Below are 13,929 nucleotides of genomic sequence, written 5' to 3' on the forward strand. Positions count from 1 at the left end.
GGACATTAAGAGAAACCAAACATCTGTGAAGTTAACCATCATAATTTCTGGTTACTATTCAATAAACATTTGCATTTACTGCTTTGTTGTCGAATTCTTTTTTGTAGGATTACTTTTAGCTGTAGCTGCTCATTGTCTCTCTTATGTTTTTTTTCCTGTTAATCAGCTGTGAGACTTGACAGCCACATATACAGAAAACATTCTCCTGATCTTTGGATGTCATAATTTTCTGCTAAATGCTTTTCTTAAAGCTCCTTTTACTTCTCTGTTTTTGAGGCTGTAAATCACAGGGTTAAAAATGGGAATTAATATATTGTACAACAGAGCAAAGAGCTTGTTTTGATCCAGTGACTGCATTGAGGTAGGTCTAACGTATGAACAGAACATAGTCCCATAGAAGAGAATAAGGACCGTGAGGTGGGAGGAGCAGGTGGAGAAGGCTTTGCGTCTCCCCTCCACAGAACGGATCCTCAGAATAGCAGAGATGATGTAGATATAAGACACAACGGTTGACAGACAAAGAGGTAGACCAAAAATGGCACTCCATACATAAGTCATACAATTAAGGGTGAAGGTGCTGGTACAGGAGAGTTTTAGCAATCCTGAGAAATCACAAAAGAAATGGTTAATAACGTTGGAGCTACAGTAAGATAAATGGGATACCAGGAAAGTGTGTGTCACTGGTTCCAGAAAACTAAAGATCCAGGTCCCTGAGGCCATGAGTATGCAGACCCTTTCATTCATAATAAGAGTATAACGCAGGGGGTGACATATTGCAACATAGCGATCATAAGCCATGACTGAAATAATAACAAATTCGACACATGATAAACACAGAAAAGAATAGAGCTGTGTAAAACAACCATAAACAGAAATACCATGACTCTTCCTTAAGAAGATGTCCAGCAGTTTGGGGAGGGTGACTGAGGTGTAAGAGATATCGAGGAAGGACAAGTTACAGAGGAAAAAGTACATGGGGGTGTGCAGGCGAGGGTTCAGATACGTCACGGTTATTATAGTGAGGTTCCCCACCAGGATAGTTAGGTAGATTAGTAAAAACAGAAGGAAAAGGGGGATTTGCAGCTCTGGAAATTCAGGAAACCCCAGAATGATGAATTCTGTCACTCTGGTGGTATTTTCCTCTTTCATGAATTCTAGGAGAAAATAAGAGAGATTAAATAAAATAGACATTGAGCTCATCTCATGCAAATGGTTGGAACATAAGAACATAAGCATTGCCATATTGGGACAGACCAAAGGTCCTTCAACCCCGGTATCTTGTTTCCCAACAGTGGCCAATCCAGGTCACGAGTGCCTGGCAAGATCCCAGAACAGTAAAACAGATTTTATGCTGCTTATCCTAGAAATAAGTAGTGGATTTTCCCAAGTCCTTCTTAATAATGGCTTATGGACTTTTCTTTTAGATAATTATCCAAACCTTTTTTAAACCCTGTTAAGCTACATGCTTTTACCACATTCTCTGGCAACAAATTCCTGAGTTTAATTGCATGTTGATTGAAGAAATAATTTCTCCAGTTTGTTTTAAATTTACAACTTTGTAGCTTCATTGTGTGTCCCCTAGTCCTAGTATTTTTTGGAAAGTGTAAACAAGCGATTCACGTCTACCTGTTCCACTCTACACAGTATTTTATATACCTCTATCATATTTTGCTTCAGCTGACTCTTCTCCAAGATTTTTAAATGCCCGTATTATGTTGCCTGCTGTAACATACAGAATAACTTTGCCAGTGTTACCGTGGTTGAAAGAAGATGTAAGTTTATGACGCTCAGCGTGACTTGTTTTAGGAGAAGGCTGGGAATGTGTTGGGGAAGTCATCATCTTTGGCGATCTTCTCTGAGATCCTGCTGGAAACCAGATCATAGTGAAAATTAAAAACCACCATGAAATTACACGTCAGGGTGAGATACCTATCAGGACATGGAGGAATCGTAAATGGTTTTCTTTATTTAGAAGAGATCACGGACAGGCATAACGTTGGCACAACCCGGGGCTAGTCAGAGCTTTGCTCACTTTTCACTACAGTTGTTTTGTTATTTTGAATCTGCTGTCGTTAAAATAATACCGTAGGGCACAACAACCCTAAACCATCATGTCATAAGTACATAAGTATTGCCATACTGGGAAAGACCAAAGGTCCATTGAGCCCAGCATCCTGTTTCCAACAGTGGCCAATCCAGGTCACAAATACCCGGTAAGATCCCAAAAAAGTACAAAACATTTTATACTGCTTATCCCAGAAATAGTAGATTTTCCCTAAGTCCATTTAATAACAGTCTATGGACTTTTCCTTTAGGAAGCCGTCCAAACCTTTTTAAAACTCCGCTAAGCTAACCGCCTTTACCACATTCTCTGGCAACGAATTCCAGCGTTTAATTACACGTTGAGTGAAGAAATATTTTCTCCGATTCGTTTTAAATTTACTACATTGTAGCTTCATCACATGCCCCCTAGTCCTGAACCTGGCACTGAACAACAATGGGGATATGAACCTGGTTTTAAAGCACTTCGAGCACTGACACTAGGATGTTAATTAATCAGCAGCAGCACTGGACTGAATTGCCTACAAGATATGTGTCACTTTCATCTGAAATTTTCTTTAAAGAAGGCAGGTTCAGTGCCATGATGGTTTAGGGTTGTTGTGCCCTTATGCTGTCACCATGAACTACGGTAAATTGGCAGAATAGCACATACTGAGCACTGCATGTTTAAAAAGATAAAAAATTATTTAAGAATATAAAGTTATTTCATGATTGGAACTTTGAACAAACTGGTGTGAATGATATACTAGTTGGAGGACATTAATAGAACCCTAAAAGTCAACTATTGGCTATTATTTTATGGCCAACTGGAATCTGTCGGAAAACAGTGGAATTAGTGCTAGTCATAATTTAATTACAAAAACCTACAAGTCTTGATGTGCTTTTATTTTAACAGCAGCTGATTCAAAACAACAAAACTGGAGTGAAAAGTGAGCAAAGCTCCGACAAGCCCCGGGTTGTGCCAACGTTATGCCTCTCTGCCAGTGACTGCTGATGACAGGTGACAATGTGAGCGAGAGACCACTGACACCTTTCTCTCTACCAGGCGTCCTCCGGTTCAATATACAGTTTGAGATCTGTGGGGTCTGCAGCTCCCTCAAACTTTGTTTAATTGGCTGGGGTGTGGTTGAGAAGGGAAAAAGAAGCTGCTGGTTGCCCGTGTGCTTTCTCTCAAGAACAGAGACAAGGGGACAGGTGACGAGGGTGGACAAAGGAGCAAGACCTGGTGATACTCTTGGTCACAGGACAGCCAGGTTTGAGGCAACGGGTTACAACATCTGGAAGCTAACTGAGTCAAGGTAGCTGGGTCACAGTGCCTTCTATCAAGGTCAAGGACTTAGGCAGTTGGTTGTTTGGGCAACGACCTCACTAATTTTGGAAATACATAGGTTGTCACAGACATAAGACATTTGGTGGGATGAAGGGTCGGGTGTTGGGTTGCATAAAGGAATTCATGTGCATATTTACCCTGGTTGATATAGAAACAAAGAGGAAGCGAACAACAGTTGACTTGAATCAGAGAAAATATCCTACAAGTGATCACACTTCCATGGCTGGCGGCTGGGGTGTATCAGAGGTGTGGACCTGAATAACAGAGCAGACTGGGTGGACCATCTTACCGTATCACTAGAGTGTTAGTTACTCATACAAAAGATGCAGAAAGGGACAAGTGATGAAAGGAGAAAGTACAGTGGAGAATTGGAACATGTGAGACAAACCTGTCTGTCCATGCTGTGCAGAAAAGCAACCCCTACATTCGTACATAAAACACTGAAGCCATATTTTGAATCATTTTTCTACTCAATTGACTAGCTCATACTAACAACTTGTATGATTAAAATCCATGTTTTTCTCTTGCAGATGGGAATCGCTGCTTTGAAATCCACCTGTTTGTTCAGTGGGGGGAGGGGGACGGACACTCCTGTGCATGGTGTTTAATAAGCACTGCTCTCGAATGCTGAAATTCAGGGAGGATAGAAGAATGAATGCACACTTATGAATTTGCACTAGAAATTAATCTAATTCTCATTTGATCAATTCAAACCCTCTTAATACCTCTGACTCAATCTGATCTTTTCTGTGTGAACCAGCATTCGGAAGCTTTCATCCATGAGCATCTCCGACCGTCAGTATATAGAAGCTTTGCCTGTTTAATTCTCTGAGTTCACTTAAGATTATCCTTCTGCAAGAAGACTTGTCCCCCTCAGCTCATCATCACTGCCTTCTGTTATGCTGTAAGCTCTTTGGAAGGGACACCAAGACCCTCTGCCCCACTTTTTCCTTTCTGTTATATTTCTATAACTCTTATGATCTCTTTGGCATTCCCCTTATTGTATGTAAGAATTGTTTTATTGAATAATAATAATAACAAGCAGCAGCAATATACTTACAGTCCTCAGTATTGAGATGGACTGTACAGCTCCATTCTTACAATTACCAGGCATTGAGGATAATTTATTCTCAATCTCGGACCCTTGGGGAGAAGGAGCCCTGGGGCTGAACATATGACAATCCAAAGTTCACAGCAAAAGTGTGTGTTGGGTTGGAAGGAGTGGTCTAGTGGTTAGAGCACTGGTCTTGCAATCCAGAGGTGGCCAGTTCAAATCCTAGAGCTGCTCCTTGTGATCTTGGGCAAGTCACTTAACCCTCCATTGCCTCAGGTACAAACTCAGATTGTGAGCCCTCCTGGGACAGAGAAACAGAAGCCTGCCCTTGCAGATCAGCAGTGCGGCCGCGCAGGCTTCTGCTTCTGTGAGTCTGACGTCCTGCACGTACGTGCAGGACGTCAGACTCACAGAAGCAGAAGCCTACGCAGCCGATCTGCAAGGGCAGGCTTCTACATGGAATGTTGCTAGTGGAGGAGTAGCCTAGTGGGTAGTGCAGTGGAACATGGAATGTTGCTATTATTGGTGATTCTACACGGAATGTTGCTAGTGGAGAAGTGGCCCAGTGGTTAGAGCACTGGTCTTGCAATCCAGAGGTGGCCGGTTCAAATCCCACTGCTGCTCCTTGTGATCTTGGGCAAGTCACTTAACCCTCCATTGCCTCAGGTACAAAATTAGATTGTGAGCCCTCCTGGGACAGAGAAATATCCAGTGTACCTGAATGTAACTCACCTTGAGCTACTACTGAAAAAGGTGTGAGCAAAATCTACATAAATGTGCAATAGTTTCATTTTAGTTTAACTCATTTGTTACTGAGGCTGTAAGTAAGAGAATTGAACACCGAAATTAAAACAATTTACAACATATCAATAACCTTGTCTGACCTAGTGACTGTGTGGAGTTTGATCTGATATACAAAGAGATCATAGTCTCTGTGAAGGGCACAGGAGAAAAAGTAAGGAAGCAAGGGGGGGAGGAGGAAAAGAGGGCCAGTTGTTACCCTGAAACTTCACGGAAGTACAGAACTAGAAGGCCATGATACAGAAACAGAGAGAGAGTAGTTTTTCCCCCTCTCCAGAGAGGCCAAAAGACTACAATTCCCAGCAGCCCTTAGATAGGTCACCTGATAGGGCTTAGAGGCATTCGCTGCACTACAATTCCCAGAATCCTAAGGGTGAAGGGGAGGCTAGGCTGGGGAAGTCTGATATGAGACAGCTGGAGGGCCCTGAGGAGGAGCCCATGGTCTGGCAAATGGAGGAGGGAAGAGAGGAGTTGGGGAGAGAGGAAGGTAAGGAGAATTTCTACCTTGGCTAGAAAGAAAGGTGAACAATTGAAAGGGTTCCTTGCCTGGGTTCAAAAAGGAGAAAGGGGTTTCTATAGCAGGAGGATAGACAACAGATAATTATCTCAGCCCTGACCCATGTGGGAGGTTATCAGGTGTAAGTGCTGGTAAAGAATAGGTTGGGGGGGGGGGCGGTATTGTATAGTTTGAATTGGCTACCTACAGTTCATGAATAACAGTGAACCTTGATAGCAACGAGAAGAGGAGGGCCAATCTGTGTGCATGCAAGTGCGCTTTCCCCACTGGGGTGGGGAGAGGGCTAGGGCCCAACTCTATCTGTGCATTGTTACAATTCTAAACTCACTGTAAACCTTGGGGGAGGATAAGAGATGGCCTAAGCTGCTGCAGGACCACTCCAAGCCAGACACCTTACTCAGTTTGGTAGATGACAGATGAGGGAAAAACCCTCTGAAAGGACATTGTATTTGAATGTGAGGCCAGGACTGCTATAGGCGAAGGCCCGGAGAGCGGAGCAAGAGTACATCCTATAGAAGAGAATAATGACCATGAGGTGGGAGGAGCAGGTGGAGAAGGCTTTGAGGGGTCATTTTACTAAGGTGCGCTGAAAAATGGGCTGTGGTACTGTAGACGCGGGTTTTGGGTACGGCGCAGATTCATTTTTCAGCACGCCTGTAAAAAAAAGCCTTTTAAAATTTTTTGGCTGAAAATAGATGTGCGGCAAAATAAAAATTGGCATGCATCCATTTTGGGTCTGAGACCTTACCACCAGCCATTGACTTAGTGGTAAGGTCTCACGCGATAACAGGGCGGTAATCTATGCGCGTCAGAAAAAATTTTTTATTTTTCGGACACGTGTAGCGGCTGTGCACCAAAACTGAAATTACTGCAAGAACCACATGGTAGCTGGGCGGTAACTCGAAATTGGCGTACGTTCGGAGCACATAGGCATCTTCTTGGCTTAGTAAAACAGCCCCTGAGTCTCCTCACTGCATTACAGGTCCTCAGGATGGAAAAGATCATTTAGACATAGGATGAGGGTAGGGTTATAATTACACCTAAAATTTAAGTCACATGATCAGTGGTGGAGGTTCTGGTGCAGAAGAGTTTTCGTTGTTCTAAACGCTCGATTCTTCCTTCAAACATTTCAAGATGCGCATTAATATGAGCCACCTCCGAGTTTGTTTTATATCAGAAAAGTTCTCATAGAGCATTCCTGTTATCAAAGTTAGTTGTTCCGTTAGTAAGGAAAAAGAAGCGGCGTTATCAGGTTTGTCGCTTGTATTTTTATCCGGCAATGGTGGATCCGGTTTTGTTCTTTTTGAGCTGGAACCCATTGCAAATGCTGTTTCAGTCTTTGATTGTTTGTTAGTAGCCATCAGATGGATGATAGAGAATGATGTTTGTTAAGAATTCCTTGCAAAAAAGGAAGGTTAAATCATGTTATTAAACCGGGGGGGGGGGGGGGGGGTGAGGAGCTCCTTGATCATGCTGCCATTCTGTAGCCGCTCTCTAGCCCCCCCCCCCCCCCGGTGCAGAAGGGTTTTAACAGTGGTGACATCACAGCAAAAATGGTTAATCTCATTGGACCCACAATAAGACAGATGTGATGTAAGGACGGTGTCTGTCAATGGTATCAGGGAACCCAAAGATCCAAGTCCCCTACAGCCATCTGTACACAGACTCTTGGATTCATGGTTACAGCATAACGCAGGGGGTGACAGATGGCCACATAGCGATCATAAGTCATGACTGTAAGGAAAATGTATTCGATACACGGTAAAGAAATGAAAAAGTATATTTGTTTGAAGCACCCATACACTGCCTGATTTTCAGCAGACTTTTTATAGGTACCCTTTAATCATTTCTGGGATTTCCTTACATCAGAATCTGCGATGCCTTTAATCCTCAAAAAGCCAATAATTTGGTAGCCAATAACTTCTCGCCTTATGCGGCATATCTGACCATATTGATTCCCACGCAGTCCATACACAGGTTTCTGCACTCTCTCCATTTTTCCCATTCTCACAATAATTCAGTCCACTCCAAAGCTGGTGTTCTGAACCAACAATTTTACTGAAACAGCATCTCTTAAAGTCAACAAGGGACAAATGCATTGTGGCAGAGGCTGTGCAAGTCCGAGTTGATGAGCATCAAAAGAGGAATATTTACAGAGTCTCTGGAGCCTGATCACTCCACTCTAAATCCCAGAGGAAAAAACCTTCACCATTCTCCTCTTTCTCCATTGTATTCTCCCTCACATATTTCTTCACCTCTGTTCTATTCACTTCCCTGTTTGCTACTGTAGTTCTTTTCAAATTTCCTTCATATTTTCTTTTGTTGTGAACCGTTTTGTCGTTGCATGCCGAAAGACGGTGTATTAAATGCAATAAACCACAAACCGTAACGTCAGGTTCTGCTGGGATGTATATGGATCCTTTATTTATTTATTTATTGCATTTGTATCCCACATTTTCCCACCTATTTGCAGGCTCAATGTGGCTTACATAATGCCAGAGTGACAGTCGCCACTTCCGGATCTGAGAAATACAGATTGGTATAGCATGTACATTATACAGTATAGCATTATGATACATTGATGACAGCATAAATTACACGGTGGTATTGCATTAGAGTTCATAAATGATAGAATAAAGTAAAGGGTGGTTAGATAGTCAAACGTAGAAAGTTCATTTACGGTACGGACAACAGGTGTGGTGCATAGAACGTTACACGTGTCCGAATTGTGAGGTAGTCCAGTGTAGGGAGTTATGAACCCTGTAATATAGATATTCACAAGTTGTTTCTTGGGCCAGAGAGTTATTCCTGGCTCATCAATAGATGGAAGGTATCTAGTTCGCCCTGTTGAAATTATACATGCAACCCTAGTCTATCTGAACTTCAAAGTCTCTCAGAAGGGGTGCAGAGGGTTACCCTTGAGCACCCAGGCAGAGTAGATGCTTAAGTGGCTCCAGTCTCCTGTTTGATCTGAAATCTCTCTCCAATCCTTCTGTACTGTCCAGTATTTCTAGATCTCAATAGCAAGGGCTTTAGGTTGAATGTAGCTGTCTCCTACATCATAGGTTCACGGCCGGAGAGGCTTGAAGCCAGAGATGAATATTGAACTGTGGGACAGGGTTTTATACCCAAGGAGAGTTCACTCATAAACAGTTTTCCTCACCTGACTAGAATACTGCGTTCCAGGGTAACTTCTACCTTCTAGAAACTGGGGTTGAGAAGGACAGAAGATACCACTGCTTCTGCCTGGAAGTCACTGATGCAATAGGGAAATGAAGATATGGTGCTCCAATAGAACTGAAATGTATAGAAGCAGTAGAGTTTGCTGTAGGACGGAACCAGTGCAAAGGCAGTGGACACCCTAGGCAAAACTTCAGCCTTACACCCTCCCCTCAATTAACTTTCATGCCCTTAGCCTTCAGCCCCCCCCCCCAATCAATCATGATCACCACACAAAAATCCGGTAAAATCGCAGGCTAAAGTAAACGCTGAGGATTCTTTGAGTTTGTCCGATTGTCAGAATCTACCGCTTTGCTTAGACTGCAGCTGCTCTTTGCTGCCCCAGGAAGCTGCGGCCCTAGGCAACTGCCTAGTTTTGCCAAATGGTTGGGCTGGCCCTGATGTAGGATCCTGTAACCAAAACTCTAAGGTCTCTACATATTCATGGGAAGGTTGCTCTCACCTTATCTCTTGCCATGAAGTTTTACAGTCGCAGAGAACATGTTTTTCTGATCTCGATAACATAGTTTTCTGGTAAATACATTTATTAGGGCTTTTTTAACCTCTTGGTTTCTTAGGCTATAAATTATGGGGTTGAACATGGGGATTAAGGCATTATACAATACAGCAAAGAATTTATTTTGTTCAAGGGATTGCGTAGACGTTGGTCTCATGTATGAACAGAGCAGTGTCCCATAGAAGAGAATAACGACAGTCAGGTGGGCGGAGCAGGTGGAGAAGGCTTTGCGTCTGCCCTCTGCAGAACGGATCCTCAAGATGGCGGAGATGATGTAGATGTAAGATACAAAGGTTAAACTGATACATGGCACTGCTACAAAAGTTCCCACAATAAAAATTGTATACTCAACGGTAGAGGTGCTGGTGCAGGAGAGTTTTAGCAGCGCTGAGATATCACAGAAGAAATGGTTGATTTTGTTGGATCTGCAATAAGAAAATCTTGAAAGAAGGACAGTGTATGTCAGAGAATCCAAAAATCCAGCAATCCATAACCCTGCAACTGAAAGAACACAGACGCTCCAATTCATGATCAGCACGTAACACAGGGGGTGACATACTGCGACGTAGCGGTCATAAGCCATGACTGAAAGCAGAAAAAATTCTCCACACAGTGAAAATAAGAAAAAATATACCTGTATAAAACACCCATGTACAGAAATGCGCTGATTTTTCCTCAAAAAGATATCCAGCAGTTTGGGGAGAGTGACTGAGGTGGAAGAGATATCAACGAAGGACAAGTTACAGAGGAAAAAGTACATGGGGGTGTGCAGGCGAGGGTCCAGGCATGTCACGGTTATTATAATGAGGTTCCCCAACAGGACAATCAGGTAAACCAGTAAAAACAGAAGGAAAAATGGAATCTGAAGCTCTGGAAATTCAGAAAATCCCAGAATGATGAATTCTGTTGCTGTGGTGGAATTTTTCCTTTCTCTGTGTTCTGGAAACAATGATGAAAAAATAAGTGAAAAGTTGGCATCAGTGGAAAAAAGTTCATTGAATGTACAGTAAAGATGCAGCTACGAGGTCCTACCCGGGACACATACACTGACCTGAGCTGAAAGGAAGCATAGTCCATACAGAGTATAGCCTTCTTCAAAGCCACCCAGATTTGGCCATACAGTGATTTATTACTTCGATAATGGGGATCTTTGGAAGACATCCATCATTTTCTCCGAGGGCCTCCTAGCACACCCACCTTTAAAAAAGCATAAGAAAGACCATTAGGGCGCGCCAACGGGACAAGTATGAAAGCCACTGACAGTATTAGAGTGTAGAAGTGAGTCACAAGTTGGAGTATCTTGAATGAGTTAGGAGCGAAATCAGCAAATGAGAGGTGGACGAATAAAAGGAGGAGATGTCGTTATTTCTAAGAAAGAAACAGTGGATTAGGGCCATATCAGTGAGGACCACAGACATAAGCAATATGGAGGTGATTCTAGAAACGAGGCATTAACATTTGCAAACTGAGAGCCAGATTCTATAAATGACACTAAAAATTTGTTGCCGATAAAATTTGGCGCTCAATGCTAATGTATAAAGGACGCTCCGGGATGAGCACTCTTGATACAACAGCATTGAGTAACAAATTCAACTTTGGGCACAAGGGACTTATGCCAGTTGAAACCTGGTGTAAATTCTGGTATGCAAATTGGACGTAGATCCCCTGCTATTCTGTAACACTGTGTGCATCTTTTGTGAATGCCCTTGACTTGCTCATGCCCCTCCCTTGGCCACAACGCCCTTTTGAGTTGCACATGAGAAGCTTTAGACCTGCAGTCTTACAGAATAGATACAACGCAAATCCAAATTAACGTCAATAATGGGTTTATATTTGCATACGCAACTTTGGGCGATCTTCCCAGAATCTGTGGGTTAGCATGTAAAAGCAAGGGGCATACGTTTGGGGGCAGCACGGGTGGGGCTCCCACTGCACATGTACTCCTTCGATTCACATGGTGCAAGTGGGCGTACCTAATTCTAAGTGCGGAGATGCTGATTTATACTTGCATTCTGTAACGGAATCTGAGCCCACCAATGCCGTTAGAGAAAGAGCTCGCCGTGTTGAGGCACCTAACTTTGTCGCTTAGTTATAGAACTGTTTCCAGATGCATTAAAATAAATCTGAACAAGATGATCTTAAATTCATTCCCCTGACATTCAGAAGCATTTAACTGGCCCGGATTGGTGCCTAGATGGTTAAATGCCCCATAACCGGCCATCCGTGAATTATCAGTGGGACATGGCCGGTCATGACCTGCTGAAAATTTGTGGTTAGCGGATAGCCAATTATATCGAGAAATAAAACCGTCTATCTGTCAATTTTCAGCGTGAATTTGGTGGCCCACTTTAAGCCGCTTCAGTTCCTGGAATATCTTTGGCCTGATTCAAACTCAACCGGCCAACGCTGAATATTGGCTTGGCCGATTAAGTTCAAACTGGCCAAAAATAAATTGGATTTTCAATGCCGGTCACTGGAAGCGGCCCGTCATTGTATATCTGGGCTCGGCGCCGACCGCAGGAGATGGGCTAATTCCCGCAGTCTGAATATCAGGCCCATTGTAATTATTCTAGATATCAATATGACACTAGAATGAGAAGTATTCTCCTCTTCAATCAGTCCAAAACTCTGCTGCATGACTCATTTTCCGCCAAAGTCGCAATGCTCACATTAGCCCCCTCCTTAAATCACTTCACTGGCTCCCTATCCGTTTCCATATTCAGTTCAAGCTTCTCTTATTGACCTATAAATGTATCACTCTGCTGCTCCCCAGTACCTCTCCACTATCGTCTCTCCCTACGCCCCCCCTCAGGTACTCCGTTCTGTAGATAAATCTCTCTTATCCGTCCTCTTCTCCTCTACTGCTAATTCTAGACTCCGTTCCTTTTATCTTGCTGCACCTCACGCCTGGAATAGACTTCCCGAGCCTGTGCGTCTAGCCCCGTCTTTGGCTGTTTTCAAGTCCAAACTTAAAGCCCACCTCTTTACCACTGCTTTTGACTCCTAACCACTACTCACTTGCCCTGTCCTTTTATCCTCACCTCTTTATTCCCTTAGCCTTAATTGTTCTGTCTGTTTACCTGTCTTATCTAGATTGTAAGCTCTTCGAGCAGGGACTGTCTTTTTGTGTATCGTGTGCAGCGCTGCGTATGCCTTGTAGCGCTATAGAAATGATAAGTACTAGTAGTAGAAGAGCTGATGAAACGTAAAGGATTTAAGGTTGTATGCTGTGTTGGAAATGTAGTGAGGTAAATCGCAGAACAAGGAGGAAAATCTGACTCTCTTGGTATTTTTATGACACTGTATCAATTGAAAACTTTTATCTGATAAATAGATCTCGCTCATCGCTCGTTCAGGAGAGCATGGGCAAAAGGTGCATTTATTCAGTAGAAAGCGGCAGAAATATTTTACAGTTCTGCAGACAGGGGAAGTGAGGGGAAATATCATACGTTATCCTAATAAAGGTATAATCATGAGACAGTGGATTTTAGCTTCAGCAGTTCTTTGTGCTGTTTTCACATGCTCTGCACTCTGCAGTCTTCAAGCACAGTATCCTGGTCTTTCATTATAAGTACATAAGTAATACCACACTGGGAAAAGACCAAGGGTCCATTGAGCCCAGCATCCTGTCCACGACAGCGGCCAATCCAGGCCAAGGGCACCTGGCAAGCTTCCCAAACGTACAAACATTCTATACATGTTATTCCTGGAATTGTGGATTTTTCCCAAGTCTATTTAGTAGCGGTTTATGGACTTGTCCTTTAGGAAACCGTCTAACCCCTTTTAAAACTCTGCCAAGCTAACCGCCTTCACCGCCTTTTCGGCAACGAATTCCAGAGTTTAATTATGCGTTGAGTAAAGAAAACTTTTCTCCGATTTGTTTTACATTTACTACACTGTAGTTTTATCGCATGCCCCCTAGTCCTAAAAACAAAACAAAGACAGTACAAAACACAAGAGGAAGGGATTCAAAATAACACAACAATCTTAACCAAATAACAATGAAACAATAATAATAAGCAGAGATACACTAGAAAAAACAGATAAAGTCCCTCCTCCTGACAAAAGCCCATTCCCCAACAACCACAGGAGATATTAACAGTCAAAATATTGCATAAACAGCCATACTTTCATCAGTTTTTTTAAATCTCAAATTTGATTTTTACAACCGCAGAGCAAGTGACAAAGAATTCCAAAGAGAGGGAAATGTACCCTACACAAAACAGGGATTGAAAGTTGTAGCTACATTTCCTTTTTCCACATGAACAAAATCAGATCCTCTTTGCGTGGAACAAGACCCCCAAAAAACTGACCAATGCCCTAAATGTTTTCCTCCTTACTAGGAGGCTCAACCCCTCTGTGTGTCACACCCCTATTCCCTTCATTCTCTCACCCTGGGCCTCACCTCTGATCTGCTCAGGATTCACCAT

The 13,929-nt window shown here is 42.9% G+C and overlaps 2 protein-coding genes across 2 annotated transcripts; both read right to left on the reverse strand.

The window, feature by feature from the left end:
• Positions 1–219: 219 nt before the first annotated feature.
• LOC115457341 (olfactory receptor 1019-like) lies at positions 220–1,149 on the reverse strand. The gene has a single exon (XM_030186757.1). It carries the CDS (start codon positions 1,147–1,149, stop codon positions 220–222), a length of 930 nt encoding a protein of 309 aa, XP_030042617.1.
• An 8,297-nt stretch (positions 1,150–9,446) lies between these two features.
• Positions 9,447–13,929, reverse strand: LOC115457342 (olfactory receptor 1052-like). Its single transcript, XM_030186758.1, has 2 exons — positions 13,905–13,929; positions 9,447–10,438 (listed from the first exon to the last, which is right to left on the reverse strand). Exons 1-2 carry the CDS (start codon positions 13,927–13,929, stop codon positions 9,447–9,449), a joined length of 1,017 nt encoding a protein of 338 aa, XP_030042618.1.

The sequence above is a fragment of the Microcaecilia unicolor genome, chromosome 14 (genome assembly GCF_901765095.1).
Source record: "Microcaecilia unicolor chromosome 14, aMicUni1.1, whole genome shotgun sequence".
NCBI classification, from domain to species: Eukaryota; Metazoa; Chordata; class Amphibia; order Gymnophiona; family Siphonopidae; genus Microcaecilia; species Microcaecilia unicolor.